The sequence below is a fragment of the Phasianus colchicus genome, chromosome 26, assembly GCF_987193195.1.
Source record: "Phasianus colchicus chromosome 26, bPhaCol1.hap1.1, whole genome shotgun sequence".
NCBI lineage: Eukaryota > Metazoa > Chordata > Aves > Galliformes > Phasianidae > Phasianus > Phasianus colchicus.
This window is the reverse complement of record NC_143461.1, coordinates 5,453,111-5,472,261: the sequence shown is the minus strand read 5'-3', so window position 1 is coordinate 5,472,261 and position 19,151 is coordinate 5,453,111. Positions and strand designations below refer to the sequence as shown.

General features: G+C 46.9%; 1 protein-coding gene across 2 annotated transcripts; it reads left to right on the top strand.

The window, feature by feature from the left end:
• Nucleotides 1–1,026: 1,026 nt before the first annotated feature.
• SMARCE1 (SWI/SNF related BAF chromatin remodeling complex subunit E1) lies at nucleotides 1,027–14,495 on the top strand. Of its 2 annotated transcripts, XM_031600728.2 has the most exons (11): nucleotides 1,030–1,307; nucleotides 1,893–1,943; nucleotides 2,415–2,458; nucleotides 5,422–5,526; nucleotides 7,418–7,498; nucleotides 8,609–8,740; nucleotides 10,257–10,428; nucleotides 11,994–12,166; nucleotides 12,646–12,747; nucleotides 13,284–13,494; nucleotides 14,268–14,495. In XM_031600728.2, exons 2-11 carry the CDS (start codon nucleotides 1,937–1,939, stop codon nucleotides 14,477–14,479), a joined length of 1,239 nt encoding a protein of 412 aa, XP_031456588.1. In that variant the 5' UTR covers nucleotides 1,030–1,307; nucleotides 1,893–1,936; the 3' UTR covers nucleotides 14,480–14,495. The 2 variants fall into 2 exon arrangements, with proteins under 2 accessions (XP_089980982.1, XP_031456588.1); XM_090124856.1 differs by lacking the exon at nucleotides 8,609–8,740 and having other exon boundaries at nucleotides 1,027–1,307.
• Nucleotides 14,496–19,151: the final 4,656 nt, after the last annotated feature.

The window sequence follows — 19,151 nt, the reverse complement described above, 5'->3', positions numbered from 1 at the left end:
TATTTTTCACTTCTGTAAGTATTTTCTTATCTTTACCTTACAAACTTGGGTTCTGCCCAAGTGAAGCTGGCAGACCAAAAGGCTGCAGATTTGGCTGTTGGAGGATCCTTTCAATTGTCATATTCTTTCTGTTGAACGAAAGTCAGATGATTCTGCTGTAATACCACAAATCTCCATTAGCGCACGGTGAGCAGCGGGGGCAGAGCTCATCTCCTTATGTCCACGTAAGTGTGCTTGCTTAAGAAGAAAAACAAAGCAGGCCAGGCTGTAGGCACCAAGAAGAGCTGGTCCACTGCAGCACCTCGGCATTACGGCCAGTTTGTTCTTCTCCCCTTTGGGTTATATAGGCATCGTTTGTTTGTTTAAAAAACCCTATTTCTGGTGTCTTTCCAAGGGCAGTCACGGTTTGTTTCTCCTCGTTCACCAGGCCCACCACAGCCGTGCATTACAGAGACAGGGATCTTTATTTTTCAGCCACAGGACAGTTTTCCAGTCCCCAGCCTTCATTCCACCTGCAGTCCCGCGGTGTAACCGATCCCCGCGCAGCGCACGGCGCCGCGCCTCCACCTCGGGGCCCTTCGCAGCACCGCCGCCGTTCGGCCCTTCTGGTGGCCACAGCCGCCATTCTGTCACCACATCGAGCAGAGCTGTTCTAGGCGGCCGACAGTTCCCCGGGCAGCCCCGCAGCCCTTATTTCGCCCCTTTACAGGATTTTGTACGGGACTTTGTACGGGATTTTGTACGGGATTTACTCGGGCCGGACGCGCGGCGCCGCCGCCTCAGCAGAAAAAGGCGCGAAATGGCCGCGAGGCGCTAGCAGGCGCTGCGCGACGCCGCCCTGCGCCGCAGATTCGCTACCGGGGAACGCGGCCGCATCTCTGTGGAAAGTGCTGAAAAGAACGTGGAAGCGCACGGCTCCCCCCCGCCCCGCGCCCTGGCTGTGCTGGCTGAGGGCACGCGAGGCTGCGGCCGCAGAGCAGAGCGGAGCGGAGCGGAGCGGAGCGGTTCGTCCCGCCCGCGCCTCCCTCGCCCATCCCGGTCTCGGCGGGGTGAGGCAGCGCTCCCCGCAGATTCGCCACAACACCTTCCGCTCCCCTTCCTCTCTCAGCGGGGCGCGGGGCAGCCCTCAACCCGGCGGCGGCTCCGAGGTGAGCGGGGCGGACGGACCGGCCCCCCGTCATCCGAACACCCGCGGGCAGGAGGAGGGCGGCGGCCGTGGCGAAAGTGCGGAGCGGAGCGCGCAGGCGCGTTGCTCGCCGCCGGCTCGGCCCGGGGAGGAACAAAGGGAGCGCGGCGGCGGCGGAGCGGTAAGTGGCGGGGCGCGGGGCGGGCGGGGAGCTCTCGGCGCCGTGTCGCGGGGCGGCTCTCGGCTCTTTGCGCCGGGCCGAAGGGGCTCAGATGGGCGCTGCCCGCGCGGCGGCTCCGCTCACGGCCTCCTCCCGGCGGTGCGGCCCTCGCGGCCGGCGGAGCGGTGTTTGCGGGTCCGTGCGGGGCTCCGCGCTGGGGGCCGGCCGGCGGGCGGCGCCGAGTGGCGGCGGAACTTGGCGGAGTTCCTGGAGGAGAAGGGCCGGGCAGCGGGAACGGGCTGCCGAAGGACTCCGTGCGGGCGGCGCTCGGCGTGACGTGAAATGGCTCCCGGGGCGCCGGGCGCGCACACGAAGTCCCGACCGTGAGCGCCGCACAGCCGCGCGTTTCGTGCCGCGGCCCGTTAATTCCGCCCGTGGGAAGCGCGGCCGTTGTGGGAGGGAGCGCCTTTGTTTCCAGAAGGTCTTTTGTTTTCGGAACTGGCGAGCTTTTGGTAATTGTGATGAATGGACGGGTGGTCGAAGCATCGCAGGCTGGGGAAGGTAAAGGCGTAATGCTTAATGGGGTGGTGTTCTTTTGTCTTTCAGAAACACAAATATAATGTCAGGTGGCTGAAAATTTGCCTATCAAAATGTCAAGTAAGTTTTCAGACTTTTCTTCCTTTGGTGAATGACAGATCTGGTTCAGCAGGCTCTGAGGCAGTGCCCGTAGTCCTCGTGCACAGAGCAGCAGTGCTGTATCCACAGTGCTCCATGCTGTCTGACTGCCGTGCTGTCGGCTCTCCCTGCAGCTTGGCTCTGCACGCAGCTGTTTCTGATGCCTGCTCGGAGGTCTCAGGCATTGCTGCAGTCCAAGCATTTGGTCTCACGGCAGATCTGACTGTCAGCTTCTGCTAAGCCCTGCTTTGTTCCTTACCCTCATCTCATATTACTTAATCTGCCGAAATAAAAGACCAGCAATGTAGCAATGATGTGTTTTTTGGGTTTTTTTTAAGTTTCTTCTGTCCTTCGCTGTATGTTCTCATCAAAATGTTTGCCACAGAGGATGCCTTTTAAAGAACTCATTCAAAATTTCAAGGATTTTCTTTGCTTACGTTTATATTTTAACAGAAAGGCCATCTTATGCTCCACCTCCTACCCCCGCTCCTGCAACCGTAAGTACAGTGATTTTTCTCATTAACACAGATCCCTGGTAGCAGAGCTCTTAGTGACTTACTAGAGCCATAACGGCGGAGAAGCAGCACCTTCCTATGTTGGAAAAACACACTTGTTGAATTTCATTCATAATATGATATGCACTGTTTAAAGTCATCTCAATTTCAAAACAGTTTGTGAAAAAGAAGCTGAATAAACTGGTTTCATCTTAAATTAAGCATCTGCAGGATCTGGCCTTTTTATCAGCAGTCACTGGAATTACTCACCTGTGTGGCCATTAAATTTATGCAGACAGTGCTGCCCATTGCTCTAAAATGGTATTTGCAGTATTTGCAATGGAATACTGGAATATTTAGGAACAAGTTGATACAGTTAATTCTCAAACTCCGCGCTCAATCTGTACACAAATAATGAGCAAAAACAGGATGCATTTTTGTGCTTCTGACACATTTTCAGTGGAATGCAATTGTCTGTTGTATTTGGTCAGAAAAAGGAAACACTCACTGATGGTAATCTTACTCAGATTTCATAAAAATACTGATATTTTGGGGTTCACTGCATGATAAATATCATAAAATATAATCGTAAAATAGTATGAAATGCTGGTTAGGAAAACAGGAAAATGATGTCCAGTTGTAGTCGTGCATGTATAAAAGCATCCTGAAGTATTCATGTGCTGTGGTTGGAAAAGCACCTGAAAGCAAACGCAGCTCTTGTTTTGGAAGCAGTGCACTCGTGGGGAGAAATGTTAATGTGTGGAACGAAAGAATGAGTGAAGATGCTATGTTGGAATGCTTTTGGAATCTGTTACCCAGGAGCTGTCATCCCTGATCTCCGCATCGGGGATGGGAAGTGCAGATGCAGTCAGGTGAAATGCAGTGCTTTCACTTCACTGTGCTGTACTTCACATCAGAAGAGGCCCAAAAGTGATTGCAACGTGTGAAGTACAAGTTAAGCTTAAATAAGGAAAAAGAAAGAAATCATTGTGTCTTGCATTGCTTGTTCAGTTTTCATTTTGCACACAACTTGATAGATTTGTGCTGTAAGGGTACGTGCCATCACACTCTTCCTTACGAGTGAATCCCTGCATCAGGAGCTGTGCTTGTGGTTTTCCTGGAGCGCAGTGTGGGCACACTGCACTGCTGAAGGATGGATACAGAGGCCATGCATCCTTTAGTCAAGCTATGAATTCATCAGCAGTGTACACAAAGCCAGGTTCACGTTTGCTAACAGTGATGTGCATTGCCTGTCTTTCCAACACCTTTTGTATTAACTTAAATCACTTGCAGTCCTTGAGATAGTCAGCGCTCTGTGAAGAGCTGCAGAGGAACACCTTGTTTACCCCTCCTGGGCCGGATCCTGAGCTCAGCAGAGTGTCACCAGCTCTCACTGACTGCAGTACTGCATCTGAAGTAACAGGTGGTGTGTAATGCAGGGTGGTTACCTTGTAGCACGTAACTCCTGCTGATTTCTTCCTCTGCAATGGAGGTTAGCTGTCCTCTGATTTTAAGGAAGATGTTACGGTAATGCTGTCATATAGTAAAATGGCATCATATTACACAGCAAATGTCTGTGTCATCATCAGAGGCATAAAAACTGAGTCAATGTCAGCTGCTGCAATTGAGCTTAAGTTCGGCAATGGAATATATGAAGGCTGGTTTTTAAAGGGTACTTTTGTATTATTTGTTCAGAAATAAACCAACTACAGCACGTGCACCTATAGTTGAAAACCTTGCAAGTCAATATAGTTTAGCTTACAGGTTCTGTTTGTTCTCTGTTTGCATCTGTCACACCTTGGATTCTTGAACTTAATCATAGAGCTTTTGTAGCCATAATGTAGAGTGGGAACCGTGAGCACATTGCCTTAAAGGGCTGCTGAGATGGGCCTTACCAAAGTGGCACTCAAGTGTGAGACAGTGCAGGTAATGTGTGAACCTGGCGTGGTGCTGCAGGGAGTGCTGGTGCCCTGGATGGGAGCAGCACTCCATCACCATTACATGCCTGGTCTGCTTTATTTCCAACACCATTTGTATTCTGGATAAAGAAAAGAGTGCAGTTGAAGCGCAGGAGTGGGGATTCAGAAGAAAAAGGGGAGACAGTGAACCTTCTGATGTTTGATTACAGTCCCCACTTACCCACCATCTGCGTGCACAGAAATTAGATTTTCTCAGCATTACAGGAGGTGAAAACAAATTGATCCACCTACAAGAAGGGGTGAAGATGTGTTTGATTAACTGCTGAAACCGTCTCTGATTCAGTCGTGGCCTAGGACTAGTTTGTGGTTTCTAACCTGCAGATTGCATTGCAGCACTTCTTCAGCTCCGTCAGTCTGCAGCCTCCTAACAGAGCAGCGTCTCCATGCATCGTCCTCTCTTGGTTTTTCTAATCCTTACAGTTCTCCAAAGGGTTTTGATTCTGCAAACCACCAGTAAAGTCTTCTGCTCCTGGTACTGGTGCACAGATGGTGCTTTGAGAGACTTGATTTATTTTTTTTTACCGTTCGCTGGCAACATCGTGTTCATTAGAAGTCAAAAGGATGGGAAAAGGAGGAGGCAGAGATTTTCACTATTGTAGTAAATGTTGACTTGGGGAATTTTTGCCCCTATACTATGTGCTACTTTGCCTCCTAAGTTTGGATATGAGACTCCTCTTGAATTTCTTGGTGGCTTAAATGTTGGAAATATAATCAGGACTGATGGAATTCTTGTGACACGCTTAGCAGAAGTAAAAGCACTATGGACAGAAATTTGTAGTGACACAGCTGCTAAAGAATCCTGTTTCCTTAATAGCTTTATATTGGACTAAATTCTGTGTGTTGAGAAGATATCAACTGCTACACCTCATTTGCTTGTTTAAATTCTGATTGCTTTTGCATGCCATATTGCAGTTCATTTTCATTTATGTGTTTTCCTCGTTTGATCTCATTTCTCATTCGTGTTTTTGTCTCATTTGTTTCCATCAGCAAATGCCCAGCACACCAGGGTTTGTGGGATACAATCCATACAGCCATCTGGCCTACAACAACTACAGGCTGGGAGGGAACCCGGGCACCAACAGCCGGGTCACGGTAGGAGAATCAACTATTACATCATCCGGCAAACAACAGGCACTGCCCAGAAATGGCTTTAGAGTTAGGTTCTTCTGAATCTTGGCTGCTGCCTCGTTTTCTAGGAACAAAAGATTACTTCTGATTTTCACTCTCCATCCCTACCCCTTCCCCTTCACTTTGAAACCCTTTAAAAGCAAATGGACTTCTGTTCAAGAGGGGGGAAAAACGTGGGAACTGTGTGATGCAGAACTCCAAGGAGACACTCTGTGGTCTTCAGTGACCACTGCACGTGTAGGGAAGGTCTGTTCTGCAGGTACCGATCCCTGGGGGGAGGGAACTGCAAATTTATTGACTTTGAGTGGCACAAAAATAAGGAGGAATGCTTTGCAGAGCGGGGATCGTTGATAGTAGTTGCATCACACTATTGAGCTGTGCAAGAAGTGTGAGCCTTTGTTTTTCTTTCCAGTGCTCGTCTGGTTTAATTGTGCGAAGTCCCTAGTTCAGAAACAGTTGTTTCAACAGAAGTATAATGATATAAAATAGAAACAGATATTCTGTATTCTGTGGGTGTATCAAAAATGGACATTAAATTCATTTTTGATGGAGTAAGTGAAGTGAAATGAGAGGTGAAAACTTCCTTCAAATACAGATCAACTCCTGAGCATCAGGTGCAGTCAGGAAAAAGCAGTGAAGGCACAAAATCTTCTTAACTAACACAACAGAAATAGAGTAAATCCCTATTAAAAAAAAAAAAAAGTTCCTGTAATTATCATAATAATGTTTTTATTTAAGACTTCCTTAACTTCGAAAAATCTGCTCAGTTTAGAATGTGGTATAAGAAGTGATTTGTCAAGGAACACAGACAGTGCCTTAAGTGAAGAGTCGTCTTGTGCCTCTTCTATAAACCTCCTTTCAGACTTCATGAGTTCATCAGGCTTATTGAAATGCTTACAGAAAAGGCCTTCCCCATACAAGCTGGAACTCGACTGATGTACTGTCTGAACATATATTTATTTTCTTAAGCAAGATTAAGTTAGGTTTGCTCTGAGAACTCTCATTGTTTCTGTATGTCATAAGCATATACAGCTTTCTCTGCCATGCATATATCAATATATGTATGGTGTCTTGGAACTCCTGTTAATTTAAAAGCATTAAACAGTTTCCGTTAATTGTTTTTCAAATCCATCTGTGTGTGTATCTATGTATACATTTTGGTAATGCATATACTCCATGTACATTATCTATACCTATACGCAGTTCTGTATGCATTGTTTCATAGAACTTCATAAATTCAGGAAAAAAAAAAAAAAAAAGTGAAGAGGAACAATTGGAAAGCTGAATACAGCGTTGGCCTTTATGGCCAATTTCAGATATTTGCCTAAAGCTCAAAACTGCTTTCTGTTTTTATGAAAATGTTCCCCAGTGGTAACTCCCCACTTGAGTGAGTGCCTGCAGAGCGGAGCTGGTGGGCTGTGAGGTTGTGGTGAGGGGAACAAAGCTGCCAGGTGTCCTGTAAGGGACGAGCAGGGCATGCAGCAGCTCTCCGTCAGCAGCACTCCTCTCTGTCTTCTTACTTAGCACAAGGTGTTCAGCATTGCACAGACCGGAAGGAAGAGCAGAGCACACAAACGTGCAGAGGCTAACATGGATAATTACAGCTTGGAGGCAAATAACGCACACGGATGGATGGGTTGCAGAGGGGGATCTGCTTTTCATAGCGAGCAGTTTAACAGGACTAGTTGTGTACCTGTGCACAGGCTGGGGGGGTTGGTGCTTCATTCTTGGAATGGGGTGGGGGTATGTTTGTTTTTTCCAACTGTGCAAGAGTAAATGCTTTCCCAAAGCTGGCGCGTGTAGAAACTGTCCAGTGAGCACGTTAACAAATGGGCTTCTTCATCTTTTTCCATAGGCTTCCTCTGGTATTACCATTCCAAAGCCCCCAAAGCCCCCAGACAAGCCCCTGATGCCCTACATGAGGTACAGCCGGAAGGTGGGTATGGGTACAAGTAATAATAAACGGTAGCGTTGTACGTGCTAACAATACATTGCTGTTATTTTAGTTTTAACTTTTAAACTTTTACTCCTAACAGCCTGCACATTCTTTTAAGGGAATTGTAAAGTACAGATGCATTGCCCTGCAGAATAATGGCAGCAGTATTCTGTTGTTACAGTTGCCAGTTTCTGGGGGGAAAGGTTGTCTCTAAAATGATAATTTCCTACTGCTGTCCGCTGACAAGGATCCACCCTGCCACATTCAGAAGTTCCTGTGACTTACTGAGAGAACTTCTTATATAAAGGAAATATTCCTTGCAGTATACTGGGCTTGGTACAGTGCTGTAGCTGGACTGAACAGTAGCAATGAGTGGACTTTGCATGTTCTCCTTCACCAACCTAGCCTGTGGCAACGGTTACTTCGCTATTCTCTGAACTGTTTGACAGAAAGTAGGAGAGAGACCCTTGTGGAGTCTGAAATCTGATTGGCATGGGGAGGGCATGTGAGCCTGTCTGAAGCGGGTGAACCAGAAGGAAATTCTTCCACTTCTGGTTAAGTATCTTTACCAGCGTTTCTGTCTTAGGCCAAAAAACCAGCAACAAAAAAAAAGTCAAGTGGCGCAGCAAGAAATAACACTGGCAGCTCTCTCCTTGTTTTTTTTTCCCTGTAAAGTTAGAAACCTTTTTGGTGGAGTCAGAACTTGTTGGAACTCAAATTGATCAGCAAGACTGAAAAATATTTTGAAATGTTGCATTCTGATCTGAAAAGCTCAGTGCTCTTTACCGTAATCTACTGCTGGATGTGTGTACTCAGTAGCACTTTTTTTTTCCCAGAGATGCAGCGATGTGCATTTGAGAAGAGAATTAAGAGGGTTAAAGGCAATATTCTCATGAAACCAAAGCCATTTCAGCAATTGCCCGTTTCAGTAGATGACCTCCTACTGACTTCCTGCCCCAGAAAATAACCAAGATAGTTTAGCCAGGCTCATTCCTAACTTAATCCTGTTTTTCGTGGTGGTTCCAGAAAGAACACTGAGATGACAATATAAAATGTTTAATTTGGAAGTATTTAGATATCATTAGTAAAGCTCCAGCTGTTTCTGTTAAGGTCTGGGACCAAGTGAAGGCGTCCAATCCTGATTTGAAGTTATGGGAAATTGGCAAGATTATTGGAGGAATGTGGCGAGATCTCACTGATGAAGAGAAGCAAGAGTATTTGAATGAATATGAAGCTGAAAAGGTAAATGGAAGAAATCTGGGATGTTTATTACAGCTGATTCTTCTAGGAACTGGTCTGAGAAGAAAAATTCATCTTACCCATGCAGTGGTGTATGAGGCTTTCACGAGACCCCCTGTATGTAACTTAATGGAAGTATGTCCTGACACATCTTTTAGATTTTTTTTTAATAACTGTACATCAGCTGTGACTGGTCAGTTTTTAGACCTAATTCAAAATGAAGTATTTATAATTGAGTGCCGATTTTAACTGTTTAATGAGTGGATTTAATTGTACAACATCAGTGTTGAAAAGATTGTCTCAACACCAAAATCCTCTTTCAAAACTAGTGCTCTGCAACTACTGCTATTGAGGCATGAAAAGACTTCCAGTCACGTAGGGTTTGGTTTCCATGCTATTATCTGGTGTATCTCCACGCTGTGGCATAGTGTTTTGTTTCTTAGTAGAAAAATTATACCATTTTTTAGGGCTTTCTTGTGTTTTTGTTTTTTATCTTCCTGACAAAAGATGACAGCTTCGCCATGTCTCTAGGTTGGTAAGTGTTAAGGACTTTTACAGACTGTTACTGTGATCCTAAACTACAAAGGGGAGCTTGTCCACCCGCTGCCTTGTACTTAAACCTGCTTGGCATCCTGTCTGTGCACAGCCTGATCAAACCTGAGCTGTTTTATTCCAAGTCAGTAGAGAAGTACTTCCAAGCTGGCTGCTCTTAGTTGAAACAAAATTAAGGAATTCTATTTTTTTTTAACTTGGTAACAGTGTTTAGATTGTAAGCTCCTTGGGGCAGGGGCCATCTTGCTTGTATTTTTCCAGTGCCTAGATAGGTTTCCTGTCCTAGTAATGAAGAAACTGACACCCTTAGGTATTGATACGTAGGTACCAATACCAGGATTGTAGATTATCTCATTTTTCATTGGAAATACCTCATCTCTGTACAAATTCTAGACTAGGCAAATTTTAAAAGTTATGTGAAAGAAAGCAATTCAAAGGGAAAATATTTCAGAGAAGGTGAAAACAGTGATGCAGTCCTGCTACCAGTAGTCTGGCTGCAGCACTCTGTATCATCCCAGTGCAGGGATGGATCAAAGAACGCAAAGGCATAAGTTATTTGGAAACTGGCTCATGGCATAACTGGAATAAAGAAAGAGAAGAAATTGGAATAAAAGACGTAGTTAAAACTCCAAAGAATTACTGAGAATATTTTAAGTCAACTCATCTTTATTTTATCAGAGTTCATTTGATAAATGCCTTGTTCTGAAGTTTGACTTCAAACAACAAAAATAAAGCGTTCTTAAGACCTCTTAAGCAGTAAAACACACCCAAAAACCCAACACCAGTTTGGCTGAATGACTGTGGAAGAAGTTCTAATTTATAAAACTTAAAGCTGAGGGAGTCTGGTTGTGTATCAGTCAGATAGTTCAGAAGAGATGTCTGTATAACTGCGCTTCGAGTTACACCTAATTGTGTCAGGTCTGAAATTGGCCAGTGGTGCAATCAAACAATATTGGTCACGTTTCAGATTGAGTACAATGAGTCCATGAAGGCCTACCATAACTCTCCTGCATACCTTGCCTACATCAATGCAAAAAGTCGTGCTGAGGCTGCATTAGAAGAAGAAAGCCGACAAAGGCAGTCACGCATGGAGAAGGGTGAACCTTACATGAGCATACAGCCAGCAGAAGATCCAGATGGTAAGCAGAAAGCAGTCTGTATGCATGTGCAGGGAGAAAGTCTCATCACAGGGCCTGTGCCACAAGCACGTGCCAGATAGAGAAAATTACTTCTGTGTAGCCTTGCAGTGCTGAGCGTGACTTCCTTTTATTTCCATACCTTCAATACTAATTCTCATGATTTCATTTTATTTCGTATAGCTAACAGCTGTCCTTGTCTCACTCCCAAAACCTAAGGTGACAAGCCAGTGGTAAATCTTCCAGCCCTTAATTGTGTGTGAAGTAAGGCGTACAGTTCAAAAGAAATCAGTCTGCTTAAAACTCTGTAGTGGCTTTTACACATGAATTACAAAATGATGAGTTGCTTCTTTTAATCCAACTTGAGTGGAACCCTGCACTTCATTACCAGAAGCACGTCATTCTGATAAGCCGAGTTCTGGTATGATTAGGAGCACTTGAACTTCAAACGTTCAACAAATGTCATTTGAGATTGTTTAGAACAGAGTTATCCTCACTATTGACAAGTTGATGAGAAAATTCTGAAAGTTTATTTGACTGCAAGGAAATGCACCCCACCCAGCAGGAAAAATTCAGATTCGTGCAGTTAAGGTCTGCTTTTAAATTCGTGACCCAGTATGTGCTTGTTGAAACCTGAGGGTGAAAAAATCTGTTCAGTTACACCCTGAGATAAAGCCTGCAGCAACAGCACCTTCCCATGTGAGGTAACTGCTGAACTTAGTCAACACGTGTAGTGCTCCAAGCAGCTGACATTCTGGGGCTTTAATTTCTGCTCTGCAGTACATGGGCCAGAATTAATGCAGGCTGTGCCAGCACCAGGCTGGATCCGCTCACATTTGGGATCAAAGGCAAATTCATTCCTGGCAGGAACATTGCTGCTGTGCTGCCCTGTGTGTCACTAGGATTGTAGGGACTGCAGGAATATCGTGAGAAGAGGAAAAAGACCTTGTGTTTCTGGAGGCTCAGATAGCAGTTCTGCTATTGAGAACCTGACTCTGCTTCGATTTTCATTATAGCAAAAGGCTTGACCTGCTCCCTGGGCAAATGCAGGAAGTCACAGCACAGCAAGTCTTGACTTCTACAGGCCAGAAGCTTTGAGTGCTGCTAGATATAGGAAAAGAGTTTTGTAGTTCCAGATGTCAGGAGGAGTCTCTCTTCTGTTAGTATTTTACGTTTGTTTTTTTCTTTTTCAGTGAATGTTGTTCTGGTACCACAGTTAATCAGAAATGGTTTCTTTATTCAGTGCATTAATAGCTCGTCTTAATCTGGAAACTTGGAAAACACACAGTAAATAATGAGGTCAATCCAAAGCTGATATGTGTGGGAGATGCATACAGAACAGCAGCCGTAGCTGTGCTGAGGTGAATGGCATTCTGATCCTCACACTGTCTTTTTTCCTCATTAGCTGCTGTTCCTTAGTCAAATATTTTAGTATGAACTCCATGACACGAGAAAGCAGTGTTAGGTTTTGGTTTGTTTGTAATTAGTGGTGACACTGGTACAGTCTCATTAGCCCCAGTGCTTACTTTGGGGAATTGAAGCCGTTGCACTTCCAACTCCTGTTTCAGATTACGACGATGGGTTTTCAATGAAGCACACGGCTACAGCTCGCTTCCAAAGGAACCATCGGCTCATCAGTGAGATCCTGAGCGAAAGTGTGGTTCCTGACGTCCGCTCCGTTGTCACTACAGCTAGAATGCAAGTTCTTAAACGCCAGGTTCAGTCTTTAATGGTTCACCAGGTAAAGATAAATGATGGGAAGGCAGCACGCCAAGTCCCGCATCCTTTGATCATCCCCACGCTGTTCTTGTTGGGTGTCTGTGCTCTGTTCACTCTGGTTGCTGATCTTTGGGTTTTCTCAGGAGTGCCAAGATGTGAGATTTCACCTCCTGTGACCTTTTTTACTGAGAGTTACATTAAGGTGTATATTGTTCTTTTGGACACCTTAAGTAGCAAACCCGTAGCTCTTCATTATTACATACAACCTTTCTCTATAGAGAGTAAATGTGCAGTTTAATAGATTCAGTTGCTTATGACTGCAGTCTCCTTACTGCACAGACCATTTGTCATTCAGACTTTTTTACTTTTTGGTGTATGTTGGGTATTGGATCAAGAAAACATTTTGGTGTAAGGATTTAAACATGGCTGCAATTAAATGTTGAACTGAATATTGTTGCCATTTCTTCAGAAATAAAGCATCTTCATTTCTTACATTTCCAGCGTAAACTGGAAGCTGAACTGCTGCAAATTGAAGAACGTCACCAGGAGAAGAAGAGGAAGTTCTTGGAAAGCACAGAATCCTTTAACAATGAGCTCAAAAGGGTACGAGTCTCCTTCTCCACTTTGAGCAATCTACTAGTTACCTGCTCATACAGATACTCTGCCCACTTCCCTTTAGTTCAGTATTGAATTGTTTCTCATTAGATGACTGCAGTGTCCTAGGCCTGATGAAGTGTGTGGCAGTTGTAAAGCACACAGCATTTCTGTGATTCAGTGCTCCTTTGGTGTCCTGCAGTGGTTATGTTCAGGCAGTGCACTCTGTGAGCACCTCCAGGCTCCTGGAGTTCACCAAGGGGCAGCTCAAGGAAAGGGGCCTGGAGCCACTATGGAGAACATATGGCTGTGTTCCAGGCTGCACCCAAAGCCAAGGTTTAGATCACTTACCTAGTTTTTTTTATACATACTTGTTGCTACTTCTGTGGTTTCTGAAGCTTTTAATATAAACTTAGTCATATCACAATAGTTATTGTGCACATATTGCTGCACATAGAGATACTGAGCTAATAATTGAGTTTTCTTGATGTTTTGTCTTTCACAATATAACTGGGATAATAAAAGAGGTTTTTTTTAATTGCTAGCTATGCAGTTTGAAGGTGGAAGTGGATATGGAAAAAATTGCAGCTGAAATTGCTCAAGCTGAGGAACAGGCTCGCAAGAGGCAGGAGGAAAGGGAAAAGGAAGCAGCTGAGCAAGCTGAGCGCAGTCAGAATAACACAGCAGCTGAGGAAGAACAGGCAGCTAACAAAATGGAGGAGAAGAAAGAAGAGGAGAGCACTCCAATGGAGACAGGTAACCACATTTCAAACCACCTTCAGGATCCCCAAAGGATCACTGTTAAAGTACCTCTGTAGAGAGTCTGCTTGGCTGGGGGGAGTGCCTCAGGTTTGTGCTGTTAGGAAGAAAGGCTTCTTCACAGGAATGTTCAGAATAGTTATCTTGGTGGACACGGGTGTTTGTTTTCCTCATTAAGTTGTTCCTTTTTGAAAGGGTAACAATATCACAAAAACAGTATGTAATACTTTGTGTAAGGAGAAAAAAAAGATTTCGTCTTTTAGACTTGGGTCAGGTGGGAGCAACTGAGCACATTTCCTTGACCCACTGCCACCATCTGGCAAGGATGCTAGAACTGCAGCTCTTCCCATGCTGCTCTTCCAACCTGACTGCAGGCTTTGTTGTGGTCCATACAGTGACTCAGGTGACAGTGACAGTATTTATGAGAATCGGTGGCCAGTGTCTCAGTGAGTCATTGCTGTAACAGCATAAGGGAGAGTGGACTGTTTGGATTCTGGTGCATGTAGCTTAATGAGGCACATTGCTTTCTTGTGCCCCACTCCTGAGTTCAGGCAGCTGCAGGAGACCCTCAGGGTGCCATGTGGCAGGACCACGTATGTTCTGAGCACTGAGTGGGCTTTGAGAGCTGTGCCTCTTACTGCACATACTAAGTAACAAATAATTGCTATGAAATGCTCTTATTTATTACAAGTTCCATTCCTAAATTCTAACTGCACTACCTAAATAAATATATCAGTATATAAATGACACTGAGAAGAATTTTATTACAGAAGAGCCTCACCCAGAAGAGAGCACAGAAAACCAGCAGAATGGTGAAGAAGGAACATCTACCCCTGATGATAAGGAGAGTGGCCAAGAGGGGGCTGACAGCACTGCAGAGGAAGGAACCAGTGACAGCAACACTGGTTCAGAGAGCAACAGTGCGACAGTGGAAGAGCCTCCTGCAGACCCCAACACTGAGGAAAGTGAGAAGAAAGAATAAACAGTGACTTGTTTCATGTGTGTCCTCTTAATGAAGTACTGGTTTGATTTCAAAATGTGCTAAGCGGCTTTTGTATCTTTATTGCCTGTACCACGTGTCTCCCAAAGATACTGGGGTTTGGTAACACCTGTTATCAGCATAGTGACCTAAAGGGCATTTCAGGGGCAAAGGAGATCTTAAAACAGACAGAAAATATCTCACACATCTAAGCATAGTGGTACGATATGTATCAAGATAATTGTTTGGAATTTCTTCCCCAGAACAATAGTACTAGCTTTGTTTTTAATAACAAAATCAGGATTTCTCCCCTTTTTCTGACTAAATTATCACAGTGAACAGCAGTCTTCCTTCAGAGCCCTGGTTTTGTTGTGGCTGAAGGAGGTGGAGATGTGCAGCACCTCTGCGTTCCTCCTGATGTGGCGGTGGGCTGCCTCAGCCCCGGCATCTCCTGGTTGCTGTAAGGGAAGGTCAGCCTGCACCCAGGAAGGCAGTGCCATGCACAGAGGTTGGAGCTGACAAACCCAACCCACAGCAGCCCAGGATGTGTTCCTGCTGCTGTTTCAGTTCTTGACAGCAATGATGTCTACTGCAGCTGCCTGGTTTTAAAGAATGCTTTCAGTATTTGTGAGTTGGGTTCCTAAACAAGGCTGCAAGATTTGGACTTTTGTTGTATAATTTCTGTCACCTTTTGGACAATGGCCCATCAGCAGAGAGGGAAACTTGCTGTTCTGCATGCAGCAGATCCAGAGATGCATTCCCAAATGACTGAGTGCAGTTATCCTGAAGTAAGCAACATTGTATCTTAAGGATTTTTTCTGTGATAGTGGATTACTTACAGCAGCCTTTGCTTTTCTCCACCGTTTATTTCTTTATTTGCTACTTAGATATCCTAACGGCCTCAGCCAAAGATCTGGCGAAGTACACAGCAGGAGAGCCCTTCAGTGTGTTACTGCAGTCACAAGCACAGCACAGTGACAAGCAGCAATTGCTGTGCCCTCCCAAAGCCTCCAAAAAAACCCTATAAAACTACTGCTGGAAATGCCCCATCTTGTCTGTGTAAGCAGAAGCCTCTGCAGAGAACTGCACCAGACACAACCCATTTGTTTCCAGCTACAAGAGAGCACACGGTGTACACGCCTCGGTAAATAGTATGTTTTGATGGAATAGTGGGTATATGAGATGGTTGTGTTTTTCTAAATGTTTTTTTCCTAATGGTCTAAAAAGAATAAAATCCAACGTTCTTGTTTTTTAAACCGATAGTGGTCTGGTTCTTGTCTGGAGGCACTGCTGTGCTTGCAGGGCTTTTGTCTGCCTTAAGCCCAGGGGAGACGAAAATGTGGAATCCATTGCTGAAATACATTCAGGACTGAAAGCTGTGCTGTAGGAGCACCTCGGAACCAAAAACTCAGAGCTGATCTGGGCTGCTGTTCAGATGCTGTGACCAGAGCTGGTGAGAGCTCTTGGCTTCAAGAGCTGCTGGATGGGGAACGTGGGAAGGAAATAATACCTGCAATGAAATGCCTGTAACGAAATCGTGATCTTTTTGCCTGCGAGCTTTTAACTGCCTCCTTCCCTGCGATCAGCAGTCACGTTTCTGTCACCCCAAATGAAGTGGAACTTCCACCCCGCAGGGCTGTGATGTTTGTGCATTTACAAAGCGTGTGATACGATGTAATTACACTCCTAATCCTTAATACCTGGATCCAATCCTTACTGCTCATTAACTGCTGTGCGTTCCGTCTGACCGCACACGGCTTCGTGAGCCCATGAGGGATTCCTGCTGGGAGGTGCTGAGGCAGCAGTGTGTAAAATGTGTGTAAAACGTGTGTAAAACTTGTGTAAAACAGACCCTCGTGGGACACGGCCTGGTGGCTCACAGCTGTGCTCCACAGATGCCAAGCTGCAGTTCTTTGTGAAACCTGCTACAGATTACAATAATTTCAAGCTCAGAATTCCAGTCTCTCAAAACAGGCGAGTTGTTGTCCCTGCAGCGATGTGAGCAGGAAGGGGTTCGGGTGGAACCGGCTGGGACACAGCAGGAGGGCAATGAGCTCCTTGTGCAGCAGCTCCTATCTGTGCTGCAGCCCCGCTGTTTGAAGACTGTTTGTGTTTTCCATCTCCCACCTTTTCTCGAGGTACACGTAAATAACAGCAATTACTGGCACAGACGGGGCGTGTTGCAGCCACGGGTGTGTACCTGAGTGCCTGAGTGAGTAGGTGGCATCTTCAAGGGTAAAACCACCTTTCCAAGCTCGCAGAGAAACCCGAACGAATGCCCGACGTGGGGACTCCGAAGCTCTGAGCGCTGGGCAGAGCTGCAGAGCCGTGGGCAGGACGCGTCCGCACGAGGTGCGAGCATCGGGAAGGGAGAGGAACCCCAGCGGGGCCCTGAAGGAGCGCCGCCCCCGTCCGGCTGCAGGGAAGCAGTGAAAAGCGCCGGGACTGCAAAGCGAACGAGGGAAGCGCCGAGGAGACGCCGGGAGGCGCAGCACCGAGCTGCCACCAAACCCCGCTCCAACGCTGCGCTCCGGCAGGAGCCCCTTCTCGCCCCGCATCCTCAGGGTGCAGCCGGGCTCAGCGCCCAGCAGCCCGATGTCTGCCCACCACCTCCCGTCAGCTGGCTCCAAGGGCTCGTGCACACGGCAGCTAAAAGGGCCTCCTGATGAAAGCTCACCGCCAGAGCCCTCGGCCAGACGTGAAACCGTCCCAGAGGCGCACGGCGCAGATCAGCCCGCAGTGCCGCTGCTGGGCTCGGGGCCGTTCAGTGCCCGCCTTCTCCTCCCTTTCTGTGCACTGCGTTTGGGATTTGGGCGCACGCTCACAGAGCCCGGCGGCGCTGCTCCGTGCGTTGGATGCAGAGCAGCTGCTGTGAGCGCTGCGGTGTGGGGCTGGGTGCCGCCAGGGGGTGGGTGTTGTTCCCCCCCACACAGGGGACCCACAAGGACACGGGGCGACAAATCCAAAACATGACATCATGGCGAGGGAGTTGTTTTCTGCACTTTGTTTTTCCCTTCAAGAAGAAGTGGGCTTTGCTGGGGCTGACTCACACGTTTTGACCTCTGCCATAGCTGCTGCTCTGCACTTTGCTGCTGGGTTTGCTCTGTGGGTAAAATCAAGAAGGCAAAAGTTCTCTTCTGTAGTTCTCAAAAATATGCTTTTATCTCACCACAAAAATAAATAAAGAAATAAATGAGGTGACTTAAGAAGCCTGGGTTAAAAAAAAAAAAAAAAAAAAAAAGCTCTTTGTTTTCTTTTTCCCCTACATTAATGTAATTAGAAATCGTTGCTACCCCAAAACCTTCTGACCTACAAAGCTGACCTAACGGTTACGTGGCACAAAGCAGACCCAAAGGGTCACGGCTGGAAGGTTTTCAGGTGTTCAAACCCTTGGGAGTCCTCTCGAGACTTTTTCAAAAGCAACCCAACATCAGAGCTGTTCCTACTGAGACCCAAAGATCTCTGTGCACCCGAATTACCCCTGAGCAGGAGTTCACAAAACGTTACCTGCGCATGGCAGGGGGCAGCCCTGCACGGCTCATCTGCTTCCAGCAAAACCAGGACTCGGCCGTGCGAGCTCTGCTTGCAGAAAGGATTATCCCTAAGCAGGAAAAAACAGAGTGGATCAGCGCTGCTTTGGGGGGATAAAACGTCAGAGTGAAGCAGGGCGGGGAGATGAGGAGCCGCTCCGAGCATCGCAGCGCGGCGCTGCACGCAGCTCGCTGGCAGCCGGGCCAGGGCCGGGACACGAATTGCTCCGCTGCAACCAAATCCGGGCTTTGCAAACCTCCTCTGGGCGCGCTGGCACCGGGCTTTGCCGACACGGACACGGCCGAGTGAGGAGCAAAAGCTCCGCGTTCGCTGCCGACGAGGGCCGGGCCGCTCCGCGCCGCCAGCAGGGGGCTCCGCGATGTGCCGGGAGGGGATGCGGAGCTGCGGGCGCGGAGCCGGGCTGCGTCACACCGGCAGCCTGAAGGGAGCCGCAGCAGCCGACCGGGGCTCTGAACGCTGAGAGCCGGCGCTGCTCATCCCTGCGTGTGAAACCTGCCCCGGTGCGGCTCCGACGGTGCGGCTCCACGAGGCTGCGGGGCTGGGCGGTGTGCGCTGCGCTCAGAGCGGCGGCTGAAGGCACAGAGCTTGCTCTGATCTCACTGTTTTTGTTCTCGGTTCCCTTCTTTAACGCGCGCGCGCGTGTGTGTGTGTGAGTGTGTGTGTTTTTCATGGTCTTTGGGTTTCGTGTTTTGTTGGGTTTTTTTGAAGTGGTTTTGCAGTTATTGGGTTGGAATCGTACTGGGTTGTAAACTGTCACGTACAGCTCCACTTACAGAAGCCCAGAATTTCTGAACACAGTTTCATTTTGTTCTTTGTAAATCATCTCTACTTTAAAAAAACAACAATAAGAAAGGTCTGTTTTAATGCAGGCATCAATTCTGCAATGGGGGAAAGGTCGGACGGGAGCAGTAACAGCGGAGCAGAGCAGAACATCAGCAAATGCTTTCTTCCCCTGTCATGTGAGCAATGCATTTCTGGCTGAGCTCTTCTCAGGGAAGCCACTGGCAGGATTATTACCCCTGTCCCATATCCAGCCTGCTGCAGGGGATGGGCGTTAAGCCCCACGCTGGAAGGTGGTCATTCAGGCTGTGGGAAGGATGCTCTCTGCATGAGCACATGATGG